General features: G+C 35.4%; 1 protein-coding gene across 6 annotated transcripts in view; it reads left to right on the plus strand.

The window, feature by feature from the left end:
- numb (NUMB endocytic adaptor protein) overlaps positions 1 to 19,877 on the plus strand; it is a 233,781-nt gene that overhangs the window by 15,734 nt on the left and 198,170 nt on the right. For all 6 annotated transcript variants that reach the window (XM_090398947.1, XM_090398945.1, XM_090398944.1 and 3 more), the window contains exon 2: positions 10,200 to 10,344. In XM_090398947.1, coding sequence (XP_090255073.1) covers positions 10,210 to 10,344 — 135 coding nt within the window. In that variant the 5' untranslated portion in view covers positions 10,200 to 10,209. The remainder of the gene's footprint in view (positions 1 to 10,199; positions 10,345 to 19,877) is intronic.

Genomic DNA, 19,877 nt, shown 5'->3' on the forward strand with positions numbered 1-19,877 from the left:
CTAAAAAAGTCTTTTCAAATTTGTGTTTTTTGTGGTGAAACAGTTTTTTTTCTATTTTGATTCCGTGCAAGGTATCCAAAGTATGGTCAGCAAGTTCTGACTGATCATACTTATGGTGACAGATGTATAATTTATGTTTTTCTGGGTGGATGTTAGCAGATCGTGCAGTTTCACCATAATATGATAAGCTGCAGGAATAAGGAACTTCATAATTCCTGGCACTAATAGAGGAGGTAGAGGATCCTTCGAAGAACAGATGAGGGAAGCCAGCTTTAGATAAGGTGTGAATGCTATGCAGAGATTGTACTTTTTTTTTAGAGTTCTGGCTATTTTTTCTGAGGTGCCATGTATATAAGAAACAATGATAGCATTACTATAGTCAACATGATGGGAGGAAAAATTAATTTGTTGACCTTTTTGGCAGTCATTGTAGCCATTAGACATTAGGAAAGTCTGGCTAATAAAGGAGAGTTCAGCGGAAAGATATATTATTATTAACATTTGACCTCCATGGAGTCAGAGACTCTAACTGTGCTTTAAACTGATTCAGTGTGTCTACACTCGCAACACACTCAGGCAATACATTCCATTCGCCGACCACTCTCCATGTAAAGAACCTATTCCTCACTCTTCTGCTCATACCCTCATCATACAGATTCCAGCAATGACCTCTTGTTCTACCCCCCCCTCCTCATTCTATGAAAAACCTCTTCCACGTTGACCCGATAACTCCCAACTAGCTTATATGTCTCGATATCAACCCCCCCCCCACTGTTCCTCCAATTCACGAGGCTCTGCAACTTATATTCTCTCAATCTCTCCTCATACTCCACATTCCAAAGATTACTGACCACCTTTGTGAATCTTCTCTTGACCCTTTCCAACATGTCCTCCTCCTCACCATGAAAAACCCAGTAACTAAATCTGTACACAATAATCCATATTACGCCTGATTAAGGCCTTATAGAGTGGCATCATAACCTCTCTATTTCTGCATGTCTGGGTCCTCCGCATCATTGCCATTATCCAATGTGACATCTTCACAGGCCCCCATCCACCATCACCCCCACTTCCGTTAAAGTTTCCCCATCAAGTGTATACTTTGTATCTCATCATTGATTACCAAATCTCAAAACCTTCTACTCTTGCCCATTCACGTAATGCCTATTCAAAACCTCCTGTAAGGCCACGACATCCACTTGACTCTGCACGTTCTCCCCAGTTCCGCACATCTGCATATCACCAGTTAGACCTATCCCAGTATCATTAACATACAAATTGAACAACAGTGGCCCCAAAACTGACTCCTGCAGCACACCACTAGTGACTTTTGGGATACCACACCCCCATATACAATCTACTGATACTTATCCAACAGTCAGTCACTGATCCAACTCAGAAGTCATATACAAGGGAACCATAACCTCAGAAGAACAGAGATTGGAGTCTCTATTAACCAGGGTTTTGGTAATACCATATTGTTGAGAGGATAGATGACGGGAAAGTTTGTGTACATATCTGTCTGTGTGTAGTTGAGTGTGGCTAAGTAAAAAAAAAAAATTTACCATATGTGCGTTATTAGTTCATTTCCTTACTGTGGAACATGGATGTGCTGTTTGTTTCTGTTTTCATACATTTTCATAATTTTTAGTGTTTGTGTGTTCTGGGATAGAGTACAATCATGACTGAAAAAGAACAGAACTGGGGAAAGTGCAGTAATGCATAAACACATCCAAATTGATCTAGGAATGAAAATTAAAATTATAAAGGAAAAAAAAATATCTAGTACTTATCTGATAATTATCTTTTAAAAAAGTCTGTACTAAATATAGAAAAAGATTATATTTAGTGAAACAAGATATTTGTTTTGTTTTGAGGTTTGCATGTTGCTGTTATTGGCTTTTTTGTATGGTGTGTTTGATTTGCTTTTTTTTTTTTTTTTATCCAAATAAGCCACTATATGTTGGCTTCACTTGGTCAAGTTAGCTTTTGAATGCTGCAGGTGAGAGGCATTTGTTTTGAGGTGTGCATATTATTATCTGAGACCTCCATGGAGTCAGGGAATCATCGAGGGAGGCTGTAAATTACCCAACCTGGCTATCATACCTTCCCTTAAATTCATTTACACTAGATGCACTCACTACCCCTAAGGGCAAATTATTCCACTCACTCACTGCTCTCTGAGAGAAAAACCTAACTCTTACCCCTTTCTTGACTGAGAACAACCTTAACTTCCATGGATGCCCCTTCCCCCGTGTTCTCTCCCTGCCTTCCATATAACAAAAAATTTCATCATTTGAAATGCTATAACACCCATTCAAAAGTTTATAGACCTCTATCATATCACCCCTCTTTCTCCTGCTAACCAGAGTCTGCAATCCACATACTTGCAATTTGTCCTCATAATCTAAATCCCATAATCCGGATATAATCTTTGTAACTCTTCTTTGCACCCTTTCCACAGCTTCTTTATCCCCTTGGAACCCGGGAGACCAAATCTGAGCACAGTAATCCAAGTGTGGTCTTATCAAAGCCTTATAAAGAGGCAAAATTACTTCCTAATCCTTACATGTCAAGGTTCGCTTCAGCATAGAAATTATCCTCTGAGTTGTATTTGCAACTTTTGTTATGCGACATTTGAACTTTAAATTCTTATCCACCAAGATCCCTTGCCTCTTCAGTTTCTGGTAGCATAACCCTGCTAATATAATATGCTGCTGGATCTCTAATCATGCCAAAGTGCATAACTTTACACTTACTTACATTAAACTGGCAGCCATTTTCGTTTGCCCAGATTTCCAGTCTATTCAAATCATTTTGTAATTGCTGAATATCAGTAGAATCCCTGATTGCCCTGCCTATCTTTGCATCATCAGCAAACAATTGCAAATCTGATGATAGACCCTGCTTGAAGTCATTAATGTATAGATTGAACAATAATGGCCCAAGGACTGAACCCTGAGGTACACCAATGGCTACCTTAAATCTGGCAGATTCACACCCACTGTATACCACTTTTTGATTTCTGTCTGTTAACCATCCCCTGATCTAAGTCAATAGATTACGTTCCAATCCCACATTCTCCAGTTTACGCAACAGTCTATTGTGTGGTATCCTATCAAATGCCTTAGAAAAATCCAACATTATCATAGTGTATCCATTTCCTTTATCCAACTCGGCCGTAACATTGTTATAGAATAAGAGCAAATTGCTAAAACACGACCTTCCTTTAGTAAACCCATGCTGTTCCCTGCAGAGTATAGAATGATTGTCTACCCATTTCTGTATGCGAGTTCTTACTAACGTGTCTAAAATCTTCACTACCACACCAGAAATACTAATAGGTCGGTAGTTAGACACATTAGTTTTTGCAATGGAACTATATTACATTCCTTCCATTCCTGTGGTATCATTCCTGAGCTGAGACTCAAGTTATACAATTGTGTGCAAGGCCTAGCCAATTCAGCTGAACATTCCTTTAACAAACGGGCAGATATTTCCATCTGTCCCTATTGACAAATTTTTATCCAGGTTATGCAAAAGCTCTTCAACCTCATTTTCATGAACCTCTAACTCTTCATCCAATGTAGCAGTAGCACTGTGCACCATACTACATACACTTGGTTGGTATATCTTAGCAAAGTGAGCACTCATTAACTGAACAATCTCCTTAGCTTCCGACACTCGTGTACCATTTGCATTCAATAAAGTTATTCTTCCACATTCATTCTTTCTTTTGCTTGCGGCATAACGATAAACTTCTTTTGGATTGACTTTAGCTTACATGGCCAATTTCTTTTCATACTCCGTTTTAGCTTTTCTCACAATACTCGTTACTTTTTTGGCCTGAGCTTTATATATTTCATAACTCCTCTCACTCTTATTCTCATGATACTCTTTCCACATCATCTTCTTTGGATTTCTAGCTTAATAAGGCTGCACATCCATTTCACACTCAACCTATTTACTCTTCGAACACTAGGGATACATTCAGATACCGCCTCGTTCAAGCACTTTTTCAAAGATTCCCATGCATTGTTGACATTTTTTCCATTCAGTAACTGATACCATGGGACCAAAGATAGTATTCTTCTAAGTTGATCATAATTTCCAGCTTTGTAGTTCAGCATGTAGCCTGTTTTAATCGGAGCTTCAATACAAGTAGATACTTCCCAAGAAAGAACAGCATGATCACTGTCACCAATTGGTGGTAAAATAGCTATATCATTGACAGAGATCCCTTCTGATGCTATGAGCAAATCCAACACTCTTTGACCTAGAGTTCCTTCTTTCACATGCTGCATGAGAAAGTTATCCCGCAACAATTCAATAAATTCCTGTTCTTTCTGATCATGAGATTTCTCTTCTACCCAATTAATGTTTGGAAAATTCAAGTCACCCATAATGATCATTCGCTTGGTACCCATAAGGCTTAATTGGCGATGCATTTCTTCGTCCCCTACAACTGAGCTGCCAGGTCTGTTGTTGTTGAAAAATATTTTCCCACATTTTATAATGTGGGTTTATATTAATGAGTAAGACCCTCTCTAATAGAAAAACAATACATTTCTTGCTGTTTTTTGGTCATTTAAGTAGATCAAGGTGTAAATAAAGAAATATGACCTATTTTAAAATAAGTCATAATTTTTATTTTAAATAAGTATTATAAAATGGTAATTTTTTATTTTTTACTTACCCAAGCTGTATAATGACATCAATATTCACAACTGAAGCAAAGTGAAACCTTAGTATTTTTACTCTGATACTCTATTATCCAAGAATTGTTTCATTCAGTTCTGTTCATGGCTTTTTGGTTGCTTTAGTGAAATGAGATGTTTGTTTTGAGGTTTGCATGTTGCTCTTATTGGCTTTTTTTGTATGGTGTTTCATTTGCTTTTTTAGTGAATATAAGCCAATATATGTTGTTGGCTTCACTTGACTTCAAATGGTCAGGTTAGCTTTTGAGCACTGCAGGCAAGAAGCGTTTGTTTCGGGGTGTCCATATTTCTAGTATTGGCTTTTTTGTGGTATGTTTAGTTTGTTTTTGTATGTGGGCTTCACTGACTTTAAATGGTTACGTCTAGGTGTGTGGATTTCTTCCATTGCCTTTCTGTTTCTTTTGCTTTTTTTGTGGAATGTTTTTTGTGATAATCGTGATTTTCCTAAAATTGACAGAAATCACAAAATATGCTTTAATCAGTAAACACGCTTTTACAAGACCAATAATCAGAAACTAAGATTTACTAAATTGTTCAGAGATATGCTTAAAAAAAAAGAAGCAAATATTCCAAAAAAATCCAGTACTAGAAATACGTGATCCTATAAGTAAACATTTCTGACCTGCGATCCTCGAAAGCTAACTTGATCATTAAAAGTTAGTGAAGTGAAGCCAATATACACAAGTATGCACGCAAAAAAGCAAATCTTTCTTTTAATGTTACACAGTGGTCAGCATTCATAGTGAAGAATTTATGGAGATACAACAAACGTGTTAGAATAATTACTTTACTTAACATTAGGAAAGTAACATTTGATGTTTCATCCTGTGCATTGAGGTCATCATTAGGAGAAATGCATATGTATAAGATACAAGCTACATGATACTGCACTATACAAAGGTAAAATGAATCTGGATGCTTGTTAATCTTTTAACCTAACCTGACCTCTTGTGGGGAAAAAAAAATTAAAAAAAATGTTTAAACAAAATATAAATGGAACTACATTAAACATTTCTAAAGTCCTCTCGTATTAAGATTTTCTTCTGTTTGGGCTTGTTCTTGTTGCTATATGGATTGCAGATGAGTCCACATTCTTGGAATGATTAATCCATCATTTTTGTTTAGGTTTGGATAATGTTTCAGCATTTCATAAGCTTCTATGAAATTTCTTTCAAACCAGGTTTTGGTGTAGGGACTTGGTGCCTTTCCAGTCAATTCTGTGGCATGTTTAGAGTGCATGGTCTGATAGGCCTGTTTTACCATAGTGGAGGTATTTAATGTGTCATTTGTGTTCATCTTTTTTGATCGGGATGTTGCATTCTGTTTCCCCTATGTAAGGTAGGTTACAGGTACATTGAATTTTGTAAACTCCTGTGTGGACCAGGTATGGAAGAGCTAAGTAAATTTCTTAATTTTGCCTGGGGTTTGAAGTTGTCTTAATGTTATATTTAAGTAATATTCTATCTATTTTTTCCAAAATCCCCCTAATGTAGAGTATGGCTATGGCATTCTTGTAATCTTTTTTGCTTTTAATGGCATTTTTATGGAGGAACTTGTGAACTGTTTTTTATTGTAACCATTTTTTATAAATGTTTGGCTAATATTTCAAATTCTTGGTTCAGAGCTTGTTCGCTGGAGCAGATTGTTAGGGCTCTATGTTTGAGGGTGCTGATTACTTCTAGTTTTTGTGTTGGATGGTGTATGAATTTTTATGTATGTATTGGCCTCTGTGAGGTTTGCGGTAGACTGTGAAGGAGAGACAGCGTGTTTCATCCATGTTCAAATCTGGTCACTAGGATTTGAATGGGATGAAGTGACCTTGGAGAGGGTGCAGAGACAGATAACAAAAATTATATCAGGACTGTACAACGTTGATTATGAGGATATACTAAGGGCATGTAGACTGCAAAGTTTGGTGGATATAAGGCAAAGGGGAAGATATGATCAAGACATTTAAGCTGTTGAAGGGCTATTAATTAACACTGAGGGACTTTTTCTTATGGTAGAACGAGGGGAAGCAAATAGGAAAAGTGCAAGAACAAGGGACCATCCCTGGAGTTGCAAAAGGAGGTGGTGAGTAAAAGAGTAAGGAGTAAGTTTTTTTTCATGGAGAGTAGTAAAAGCATGGAGTGCATTGCTGAGAGATTGGTGAACATATAGACTTGTTTAAGGAGTGGTTTTATAGACTTTGTGTATTTTACTTGTGTCGACCACTCATTGTGGATGGTCAACACCAGTCATGTGATTCTATGGAGGTTATGGAAGATAACGATTATGAAGAGTCTAAAAAAGATTTTGTTTAATTACAAGTTACCAAACATGTACTTTTTATTCTTAAAGAATGTTATTTCAGGTAATTATGAAACAGTTATTGTTTGCCCCAAATTTAATTATTTGTGTCCAAGTAAAGTTTTCCATTTGTTCTAATTAAGTTTTGTTTATTATTAATTCAAAATCTTAGCTAAAAATTACTTCACAGAATGAATGATTTCTTTCAGCACACACATATATGTTTTATTGTTAGAAAACAAAACAAATCTTCAGCCACAACAGTAATTTAGAATGCTAGATTTTTGGGTTTCTGATCTTTTCAGTTTAGTTTTCCTTTGAAGTCAGTGATAATGCATGGTTATGCTAGCTAACTTTTAAAGGTAGGCTGAGCACTGGATGTTCTGTAAACATTTTTATACTTTCCCACATTTATGATGACTGTTCTGATATTATATTGAAATGTATTGAGAAGGTTCCACTATGCACCAGTTATGACCTCAAGGATGAAACGTCACATTGGGTAATTAATTGATATTCAGTCTGAAGACTTTACTGACTGACACAAAAGCAGCTACTATAATGCTTGTATATGCTAGTAATAACAAAAAAAAAAAAAAAAAAAAAAAAATATATATATATATATTTTTTTTTTTTTTTTTCTAGGTTTTATTACTACTACTACTAGCATTTTTGGGTCATAATAACCTGAATATGTAATGTTTTGCTGAAATGTATAAACAAGTAGATGAATCATAGTAAAACATTATTCCAAAGTACTTTTCATCAAAGTACTACAGTACTTCATAGTTTGGTGCTGTAAAGTTAATAGAAATTCTACACAATTTATTGCAGAAAATAAAATGTAACTTAACATAATTTTTATTACTAAAGGAAGAGCCATAAGGCTTCATTTTGGCAATGTAAAATTACATAGGCAAAGTGGATATTAGATTTAACATTATTTCAAAGCCAAATGTTTGTAGAAACTATGAAAGTTTCGTTAGTTGATCTGAAAGCTTACAAGAATGCAATCCTCGGCATCCCCAAGTTGCCTTAGCTTGTGCTACTTAAGAGACATGAGTGCTGCCCAAGCATTCATATATTCACCTTTTATTAGTGCATTTGCTAAAGGTTTCACTGGCCTGACAGCTGTTTTGAACTAGTTGGTTTTCTTATGAAACTTTCATAGTTTCTTCAAACATTTGGCTTTGATATACTGTTGGATCTAGTATCCCTTCGCCTATGCAATAATTTTTAGTGTCGAAATTTAGGTTAGGTATATTTATGATAATCATTCTTGAATGCAGTTTTTTTCTGCAGGTTAAGCAAAAGATCTTAAAAGGCTTTAGAATCATATCTCATAAAAGGATAAGTATCATTATTTGATATTATTCTTATGTATCAACAGGTAAATAATGGTGGGGGGGAAGCATGTTGCCTTTTTTTTTAATATAAAGCTTGCATTGATAAGCATATTTATTCTATTAATAAGAATGAATAAATAACATATACAAAAATAATATGATTGGGTGGGGACATATCAGAAGTGTACGTTTGTTTGGAATGTGAAATATTAGCTTCTTAAAATTAATAAACTTATTGCTTACAATATCAAATGGGTATGCACACATGAAGAAAACTGAGGTGCAAAAAAACGTCCAATTCATCAATGATAGTTATCATTGATGAATAACTATCATTGATGATAGTTATTCATCAATTTGCCACATTTTTGCATTGTTATTTATTTTCACAAACTGAATGCAATTTAATTTGTGTAGTTGACAAAAATTTACAATAGAAGAAGAAAAATATATTTCTTAACTAGTTTACTTAAAATCTGGGAGTTCCAACTGTAGAAATGAGCATTTCGATGATTTATAAGTCAATTTCACAAAAACTGATTGATGAAATTACTGTCTAATATGTGATTGCCATATTTACTCTGTAAAATCATGTATAGAAGGATTTTTATATAAAAATACCTTATATACTGATTTTACTGGTAAATGAAATTCCAGTCAATATACTTGTGTTTAACTATCAAAATTTGTATAGTTTAGTAATATGGAAATAATATTTTGTGAATTACTGAATAATGTAACACCCAAAAGTTTTTGTAAAAGAACAAAGAAAGTTAAATGTGAATTAATTTGTGTCGCAAGAACGTTCCAGACAAAGATATTTCCAGACGGATTATCTTATTAACTTATGACCTAGGGCGATTACGATCACGAAGGTCAAATATATACGGGGGTTTCCCGCCTCAATGCAATGACCGAAAAAGGTGGCGGGTGCAGAACATCGAAATACCCAGGGGATTAATACGTAGCAGAACTCAAGGTCAACGGAGCCAGATAAATTAAAAAACTGTTCCATTCTACAATGGAACGGGGGACGGTTTTTGCGAGGTCACAGTCATCAACGAGAACTTACGAGGTCAACGACAGTCAAGGAGCTATGCAGTTACTATGTAAGTTACGGCAACGGAGGTGAATGGCTACATAGTCTTAACGGAGCTTTGCCAATCATTTTAAGGTGGAAGGCCACCAGCAGGAGAGGCAGATTTAGATGTGTGTGGCAGAATAAGTTTGTCTTTGTTTCTGTTTTGGATCCCGGTTCAAGATCGGAGCCCTGCATTCCAGCCAGAAGTGCAAGACAACTAATTCAAGTTGTTTTTAGAAGAAAATAGATACCAGAGTTTCATGCTGCCGAGTTTCTGATGTTCGCAAGTAGTAAGAGGAAATCCCACAAATCCTGGAGAAAGGTACCCATATGCGTTGCCAAGATCGGAAGGTAATAGAAGATGATTTGACCTTCAAAAAAACAACCCTTTAATTAGCCAACTGTTGCATGTCAACTGACTTTTGGTAGAGCACTATAATTGTACTTCAATTATCCAACTGTTCAATTATCAGAACTTGCTGGTTTGATAATTGAAGGATTGGATAAATGATAATTAATGTTAATAATAATAAAAAAAAACTTCTATAAGGACTATTTTGGGAAAAAAAATGGGGGAAAAACGAAATGTATAACTTCATTAATAAAAATGATTACTTTGCATAAATTTATTGATATTATCATCCTTATTGTCAATGAGTGAAATTTAAAATTTTTATAGATTTTACCACATAATAATATTTGAAATATTTGGATGTTGAATATAACTAATTTTCCATTGAAACAGAACTTGAAAATTTTGTACAGTTTTATTTAGATGGATCGCTTAAGGAAAAGCTTAAGAGATAGCTTTCGAAGGAGGAGGAGTCAAATTCCAGAATGTAGCAAACCTCACCATTGGCAATCAGATGAAACTGCAGTAAAAGATGGTACTTGCAATTTCATTGTTAAAGTAAGTTTGATCTTAATTTATTCTAAGTAACATTTTATTATTATTATTACACATTCATCTCCATGGTGTCCAAAGTCTTTTGTGTGACAGATTCAGACAGTGCCTATCATGCTTTTCTTTGGACTCATTCACTGAGAAAACACTCCCCTATTTGTAATCCAAAAACCTTCAGTCTGTTCTCATAGGCATTCTATATCCACCTCTCCACCACCATCTCATCCAAATGGACTCTTACAACAGTTGCATAGTCCAGATGTAGCCACATCAAACCTTATAAAGAGAAATAATAACCTCATTGTCAACATATATATACACAAAAACACAAGGTAAAAGAAATTTATTAAATATACTGCCATATATTTCATCTGAAATTATCATACCATCATCAGTGGCTTAAAAAATTTCAGGCTGAAATATGACATTTTTACCTTGATGAACCTGTGTCAGGATTTCTCCATGAGTGCAGGTCATAAAGATACCTCCAACGATCTTGATCTTGAGCCTCTCTCTCTCTTCCATGTTATGCCCATAGATTTCACTAATGGATCTTCCTATCTTGTAGGTTTTCTCTTTATTCTTGGTTGCTAATTGAGTATTCTATATATACATCTGTTATTCCTGAGTCTGGCTATGTGGTCTGCCCATCTCATCTTACTTTTGTATACTGCAGTTGCCACATCTTTTATGCCTGATCTCTTTCTTAGTTCCATGTTTCTAATATATTCCATTTTGCTGATATTACAAATCCTGTGTTCGATTGCATGCTGAGTTATTCTGAGAGTCTCTTCTTTTCTTGTCGTGTTCCATGTTTCTGATTCATATGTGAGTGATGGAAGAATGTCACTATTAAATAGTTTTGCCTTCTCAGAGATGTCATGATTTGGATCAGTAAGTGTTTCTTTTAGTCTGTTGAATGATAGCCATGCAGCTTTCTTTTTGCTAATTCTTCAGATAAATCATTATTCATTTTTATTGTTTGTCCTAAGTAATTCTAGAAGTCGACTTGTTCTATAGGGATGTTATTGATACATAGGTTACTGTTATTTGTGTAGATGTTTTTAATCCATTTTGTTTATTCTAGATTCATTTCTAAGCCTATCTTACTGCTTTTTGTGTATTTTTTTCACCCATTTCTTCTAGGTCTTCTTGGTTGTGGGATATCAGTACTAGATCATAGGCAAACATAAGGATTTGTAGTTTTTCACCATCTGTGCTTATTCCTCCATTTAGGTCTATTTTTTTCAGAATGTATTCTAAAGTGCTGGTAAATAGATTTGAGGAGATCACATTGCTTTGGCAGATCCCTCTCTTTATATTTATAGGTTGATCAAATAGGGTTATTTGTGTAGTCTGATTTTTGTTCATTTCTTTGTCATGTGGATGTTAGTGGGGTTCACACTTATTTCCAGTAAGACACTGATGACTGCATTGTTCTATGATATCAAATGCTTTTTTGAAATCAATAAAGAGGAAACATAGAGGAATTCGGTATTCTCTGCATTTTTCTGTTAGTTGTAAAATGACCTGGATATGATCTATTGTGGAGATGCCTCTTCTGAATCCTGCCTGCTCTCTACTGGAGTTGTCTTCAAGAGTATTTTGGATTCTGTTCAAACACTCTCAATTAGTACTCTGTTCATGATTTTATTTATATGATAGAGTAGGCTGATTGGACAATAATTTTTTAGCTCTTCCTTGTTTCCTTTTTAGAATAGGAGTATGGTTTTTTGAGGTCTTCCATTCCTCTGGAATATTTCTTTCTTTGAAGTACCACGTGAATCTGGTAGCCAAGGCTTTGAATATAGTTGGTCCACCTTGTTGGATTTCTTCAGCCTTAACATGATCAAGTCCTGAGGCTTTACCTTTATTCATTTTCTTAAGGGCATGTTCTATTTCTTCTGGAAGTACATCTGGTATATTGCTTAGTTTTGGAATGATAGATTCTGAGACTTGGCCCTTATTTGTATAATGATCATTATAAAAAATTTCTTCTATCCTTTTGCTGTTAGTTTTTCTCCATTTTGATTTTGTAAAGCAGATGGAATTGACTTTTTAAAATTTAAGTCTTTCTCCATTTTTTTCAGGCTGGTTTTGTCTGTGCTGCTTCTCTTAGTTTTTGTATCCTGAAATCTTTGTAGTCTTCTGGAATTCTTTTCCTTAGTATCTTACAGATAATTTTGTATTCTAGAAAATTTACTTCAGAATTCTTCAGTTCTTCTCTCTTTTTTTGTAGTTTTATAGTTGGAGGTGAGAGTCGTTCTTTTTTCTTTTGTTTCACAGGAATTTCTGTTTTTTTTATTGCACTTGTTGACTTTATTAATAAATTCAATATACTCATCATTTATGTAACAGTTTTAAGAGTCCATTTAGTCTCTTCTATGTACTTCCTGAACTTGTGGTGGTCTGTTTGTTTGGGTTTTCTTTTGTGGTTTGATGTTACACTGATATATTATTATTCGTGACACCTCCAAGGAGTCCGAAGACTCATCGTGGGAGGACATCCACTGTACAACTCTCCATCTCCACTACTACACAGAACCTCTACTACCAATCACCATATGTTGATTGATAGTAGAGGTTTACAAAAATAACAATATGTTGTTCTTTTTTGTGGTCTATTCGTATAATGGCTCTAAGGAGTCTGTGATCAGAATCTATGTTGAAGTATGTTTCACCTATTGTACCAACATTTTGTACCAGTCTTTTATAGTCTGTTAAAATGTAGTCAATTTAATTTTTTTTGTCTCCATTTGGTGATCGCCAAGTCCATCTTCTTCCTGGGCATTTGTCGAAAAAAGTGTTCATGATAAAGAGTTGTTCGGCTAATCTCTCTCTCTCTCCCTCCCTCCCCTCTTCTGTTTCTTTCTCCCATGCCATTTGGACCTATAAACTTTTCTTTTTCTTTTCTGCATCCTATTTTGGCACCAATGAATATGTATGTTGACTTGTAATTTAATGCCTGTTCAAGATTCATGGAAAAATTTTCTGTTTCTTGATTATCAGCTACATATGGAGCGTAGCAGGATATTAATTTTATTGTTCTTTGTTCCAATTAGGAGTACACCTATTCTTTCAGATATGATGTCACAAGAAAGGATCGACTTGGTGAGCTTAGATTTAACAATGAAGCCCACTCCACCTTGTTTGCCATTGCTTGAGGATGCTTCGAGGAGTATCTGTGAAGTTATCAACTTAGATATCCTGCTAGTTCTTTCAATCTTTTTGTTTCATTCACTAGCAGGATATCTAAGTTGATATGGGTTAGTTCTTTGATTAATAAATCTATTCTGTAGTCTCTTGCCAAAGTTCGAGTATTGAGGGCACTGAATTTCAAAAGATCTAAGAGACGGCCTGCCTTCGTCTGTGAGATTCTTAGCACCCCTGGCCTTACTTGGTGCCTTACCACCGCTGTAGAAAGATGAGTATGGGCCGTGCATTAAATAAGACAGTATATTTAATAAATAATACTTTTACCTTGTGTTTTCGTGTATATATTGTATAGAACTATGGCATAAGTTTCTCTAAAAACAACAGTCATTGTCAATATGTTCTTCAGCATTCAGGTAATCTGATGAGCTATTTTGGCCAATTTTCAAATATGCTTTCTCAGCTGCAACTCTATCCACTATTACCTCCAAATCACTAGTCTTATTAATTTCCTTCCAGATCCATCAGTGTAGCACAGCTTGTTGTCTTTTCATCTTATCTTTTTATCTTTTCATATTCCATCTTTACAATATGCAATTAAAATGATTATCATCAACATACTAGCAGTTCATGCAGCATAGTGCTTTAAATAATCCTGCATGATTATTTTCATGTTTTCACATAATCTTTAATAGCTGTTGTTCTGTCAATTTTTGCATTGTCAGCAAGCAATTGGATATCTCTCACGTCCTCAGTCATTTCCTTGTTTGCCATTGCTTGAGGATGCTCCGAGGAGTATCTGTGAAGTTATCAACTTAGATATCCTGCTAGTTCTTTCAATCTTTTTGTTTCATTCACTAGCAGGATATCTAAGTTGATATGGGTTAGTTCTTTGATTAATAAATCTATTCTGTAGTCTCTTGCCAAAGTTCGAGTATTGAGGGCACTGAATTTCAAAAGATCTAAGAGACGGCCTGCCTTCGTCTGCGAGATTCTTAGCACCCCTGGCCTTACTATAGAACTATGGCATAAGTTTCTCTAAAAACAAAAATGATTGTCAATATGTTCTTCAGCATTCAGGTAATATGATGAGCTATTTTGGCCGATTTTCAAATATGCTTTCTCAGCTGCAACTCTGTCCACTATTACCTCCAAATCACTAGTCTCATTAATTTCCTTCCAGATCCATCAGTGTAGCACAGCTTGTTGTCTTTTCATCTTATCTTTATCTTTTTATCTTTTCATATTCCATCTTTACAATATGCAATTAAAATGATTATCATCAACATACTAGCAGTTCATGCAGCATAGTGCTTTAAATAATCCTGCATGATTATTTTCATGTTTTCACATAATCTTTAATAGCTGTTGTTCTGTCAATTTTTGCATTGTCAGCAAGCAATTGATATCTCCTCCCACGTCCTCAGTCATTTCCTGTATTGTTTATGTACAAATTAAATAGCAGCAGCTCTAGTACAGAGCTCTGCAGCATACAGCTGGTCACCTACCCACCTTCTGGGTTATGTTTATCCATATACTATTCTGATATCTGTCCATCAACCTCTCTTATTCATAATATTACTTCACATCCATGCCCATTTGCTCCAATTTAAGACTTTCATATGGTATCCTTTCAAATGCCTTTTGTAAAGTAAAGTCCTTAGCATTATGTAGCTATTTCCTTTATCTAATTCTTGACAGTCACTTTGATTTTAAAAGTTGTGGATTATTAACGTAAGACCTACTCTTCAGAGAACCATGCCACATAGTGCCATATTTCTAGCCACAGGTTTCTGAATTCTAATTCTACCTTTGACCATTCTCTCCATTATCTTAACTATTGTTTTTGAGATGCTAGTCTATCTATAACCTTGCTAAATCCATCTCAAAATCCTCTTTATGCAATGGTGTAAAAATCGCATCTTAATTTATTTATTATGTTTGATTTTTTTACAGGATTAATATACTGATGAAATAATGAAAGTTTTTGTTATATGATAAGATAATATGAAAATATATGTATGTATGTGTTTGTATTTATTAATGCAATTGTATACTTATCATTATCGGAACTGCCATGTAGTTAAAGTGGTATCATAACGAAAGGAGACTTACATGTATTTAACTAGTAAACTTGCTTACCATATGTTGTAATCCTTAAAGATTTACATAGAAATGACGTTACATGTATATTATTGTATGTTTATATGGTAGTATTATTATTATGCCATTTACTATGCAGTATGCGAGCTCTATAGTAATGGCACCTGTGTTGTTGCTTTGAATCTTAGTAATGGACATGCACGTTAGTCATGAATTTTTAGAATAGCTTTTTCTGGGTAATGAGACGCTAGCAAGCAATCTAGTAGGCAAGAGAAGGAGAGCTGGAAAGGAATCAAAAACTACTGAGTTAAGTTCTGTGATCTTAGCAAAGTTTTACATGCATCTTTATCTACTCTCCAAGGAGGAGGATAATAAATTTAGTTTAATCCTTTATCCAAGTGTGAGCAAACAAAGTTTGCACCTAAGTATCTTCAGGTCTGAGGCAACTTGTGGTAAAGGTGGACCAAGCTCTCATCACTCCTTGTCTTAATATCTCCCATAATGCAAAGCACATCTCCTTGTGGACATCTATAATGCTATGCATTAAGGGAAGGGCCACTACCCAGACCGGTTTCAACCTTTATTGAGGTCTCGTCAGTGGGAGCCAGACCCAGAAGTGGGGATACTAAGGCAGAAGCAATGGAAAAGTCATATTTACGTATACGAGTTGCCAAAAGGTGTGCCACCTTATTATTAAATTACTCTGGATTTAGAGAAAGATGTTGGAAGTTTCTTCCCACTTGGTTAGACTATAATAAATTTAGTTTAATCCTTTATCCAAGTGTGAGCAAACAAAGTTTGCGCCTGAAGTATCTTCAAAGGATTAAACTAAATTTTTTATAGTCTAACCAAGTGGGAAGAAACTTCCAACGTCTTTCTCTAAATCCAGAGTAATTTAATAATAAGGTGGTACACCTTTTGGCAACTCGTATAGGTAAATATGACTTCTCCATTGCTTCTGCCTTAGTATCACCACTTCTGGGTCTGGCTCCCACTTACGAGACCTCAATTGCTGTTACCCCTCAGATGAGATAGGAGCAAATGAGTGGCTCTGCTCGGTGGTGGTGGGGTGAGCCTGCCACGGTGTAGAGCCAACTGGTTCTGAGAGTTCTTCTCAATGGCAGGGTGAGCCTGTTACTGAGAGGAACAACACTGAGTTTTTGGAGTTTGACTTGTACTTGAATATTCATAAAGGTCGAAACCGGTCTGGGTAGTGGCCTGGCCCTTCCTTTAATGCATAGCATTATATATGTTCGCAAGGAGATGTGCTTTTCATTATGAGAGATATTGATATGAAATAGAATTTTTTTTTTATAAAAGTAGTGAAGTTGCCAGTGCAAGGGGGGGGGGAGAAGATGCAATTTAGCAAACTGTCAAGCTAGTTTATAAGTAGGACTATCTGTGCTATCAACTATAGGGCATAGGGGAATATTAGATTTATGGAGTTTTAGGTACCCCATAAATATGAGATGATTTAACATGAACAGGTTTTATTTTGTTGATGATATCTTTGGGCCAAGAAGTCACTTTTTTCAATAATTTATGGACTTTTTTCTTTTGAGACATAGTGGGGTCTTGATCTTTCAGGAGATCTTGCATTTTTTTGTTGTAATCCTTTTCATTCTTGATAATTGTGGCATTACCCTTATCAGCTGTACTAATCACAGTATTTTTATTCTAATAACCTTTTTTGAAGTAGCTATTTCATTCTGTTGGTATATTGCTTTTAGGTGGTTTAGATTTGTTTAGGATGCTAGCTATGTCTAATCAAACATTGGCTGTTGAAGGCGGAAGATTGTAGATAACTCGTTCTGTGTTCCTAATTTCTAGGTTTGGAACTTGTTTAGGTGTAATATAAGCCAGTTAATAAATATCTTTCTTGTAATTTAGTTTGTTTTGGTGTTGTAATACCCTTAAAATAAGTTATGAATAACATTCAGCACCTAAGCATGTCTATTAGAATGTTATGTTCAGTTTGTTTTTTTATAGTATTTAATGTTATCTCTTAGAATTGAATTGAACTATGAATCAGAGAATGAAAGTTTTTTTTGCTCATATTACGAAATTCTAAAATGGTCATATAGTTGTCATCTGTATTTAATTACAATTTAAGTAAATTAAAGATACCAAGAAATTATATATTTGGTTTAATCCTTTATCCAAGTGTAAGCAAACAAAGTTTGCACCTACAGTATTTTCAGGACTGGACAACTCGTATACAGAAGCTAATGACTTCACATCACTTGCCTTAGTATTCCATAATTCAAAGCACATATCCTTACAGACATGTGTAATGCCATGCTTTATGGAATTTATAGTATAACCAAGTGGAAAAAATCCAGAGTATTTTAATAATAGGGTGTGACACCTTCTACTCATATGTGAAAATGTGACTTCTGCATTACTTCAACTTTAGTATCACCTCTGGGTCTGCTACCACTGATGAGACCTCTGTGAAGGTCGAAACAGTCTGGGTAGTGAACCTTCCAATAAAGCATAGCATTATATATGTAAGGATATGTGTTTTGCATTATGGGATACTATGACAAGTGATGTGAAGTCATTAGCTTCTGTACATGAGTTGTCCCAGTCCTGAAAATACTTCAGGTGCAAACTTTGTTTGCTTACTTGGATAAAGGATTAAACCGAGTATATAATTTCTTGGTATCTTTAATTTAATGTAAACAAACAGTGTTTGCACAAGAAGTATCTTCACAACTGGGCTACTTGTATATAGAGGCTAATTACTCGCATTAATTGCTTTAGTATCTGATAATTCGCGTGCACGCATACTGTTTAGATGTGTGCGCACACACATTTTGGGAAGGACCACTATCCGGTTTTGACCTTTATTGACATCTCATCAGGCTGGGTAGTGGTCCTTCCTATAATGCATAGTTATCACATCTGAATGGATGTGCTTTGCATTATGGGATACTAAAGCAATTAATGTGAAGTTTCAGATGTGTATAATGCTATGCATTATGGGATGAGACATCAATAAAGGTTGATTCTCGTCTGTGGATACTGGCCCTTCCCTTAATGCATAAGGCCAAATACCAAACTGGAAAAAAAAAAAAAAGGGCTATACCATGCAGCCACCTCCGAATTTCATAGTTGTAGTTATGCACTCTGGTAAGAGACGTTCACCTGGCATCTGCCACACCCACATGTTGGTTTGGGTAATGTGGAACTTGCATATTGTGGTCCTATCATGGAAATCCATGTTGTGAGCTTCAGTTCTGAATGTTTTTCATGTAGATTTGTGTTGCTGTCAATGCCTGGATCTCCCCATTCAACATGTCGGCTGATGAATAGCTGTTTTTACATATTATCCTTTGGAGCACCCTACAATCACGTTTGAGTATGGTGGGTTGTCCACTGTGGATAGCACTTGCAGTCGATTCCCTGCACTTCCATCTCAGTATGGTGTCACTGATTGTTGATCAGGGATGGCCCAATTTGCCAATAAATTGCTGAATAGAATAGGCCTTCAACATGGCATCCTATCACAACACCTCTTTAAACTCTGTTAGTTCCCTTCTTGCAACCATGACACAGTTGCACTGACTTGAGAGCATAATATTCCTCCAGTTTATACCAGCTATAAACATGTGACTCGTTACATGGCATGATGTACCTTGCCCATGGGGATATCTGTTAACTTCTTTCCAAGCAGTGTACTACTCACGAGGTTGCTGCTCACCTTTCTCTTCATATACCATATGTTTTATTTTATTTTTTTTTTGGTTATCATTTTTATTTATTTTTTATTTTTTTTACTTTTTGTCAGCCTGCTTAATGTTGCTTCTCATCTGTCTCATTTGTTTTTATGACCCTGCAAGTAATCCATATCACTTCCTTCATCACTGCCAACAGATTTACCATGGTATCACTCCATTCTGTCTCTTCAATTTGTCATAGTTACCTGCTGTATAGTTATTTTACCCTTTTTAATTGAAAATTCTACATGTTTAGCAACTTTACTCTCCTCCCAGTTGGAGACAGTGTGGCTAGTTGTGGTATCAAAGACAAATCCTCTGTGCATTTGTCAGACTCAGCATTATAAAACCTCAAGTTTCCTCTATGGCAATCTGTCTAAAGTAGCTATGGTTGTTTCTAAGTAGTGATATAAATTTCATTTCTGTCTCTCCAGTCTGTGATCCTATGGTTGAAGCACCTCCCCTCCCACCTATAGCAGCATGCTCATATATTTTATTGCATTAGTCACTAAATGCACTGCTGTTCTGGTGAATTCTTACTCTTTATGGCTGCAGTTCTTC

The sequence above is a fragment of the Typopeltis vanoorti genome, chromosome 10 (genome assembly GCF_054136105.1).
Source record: "Typopeltis vanoorti isolate ZY-2024b chromosome 10, IOZ_Tvanoo_1.0, whole genome shotgun sequence".
Taxonomy (NCBI): domain Eukaryota; kingdom Metazoa; phylum Arthropoda; class Arachnida; order Uropygi; family Thelyphonidae; genus Typopeltis; species Typopeltis vanoorti.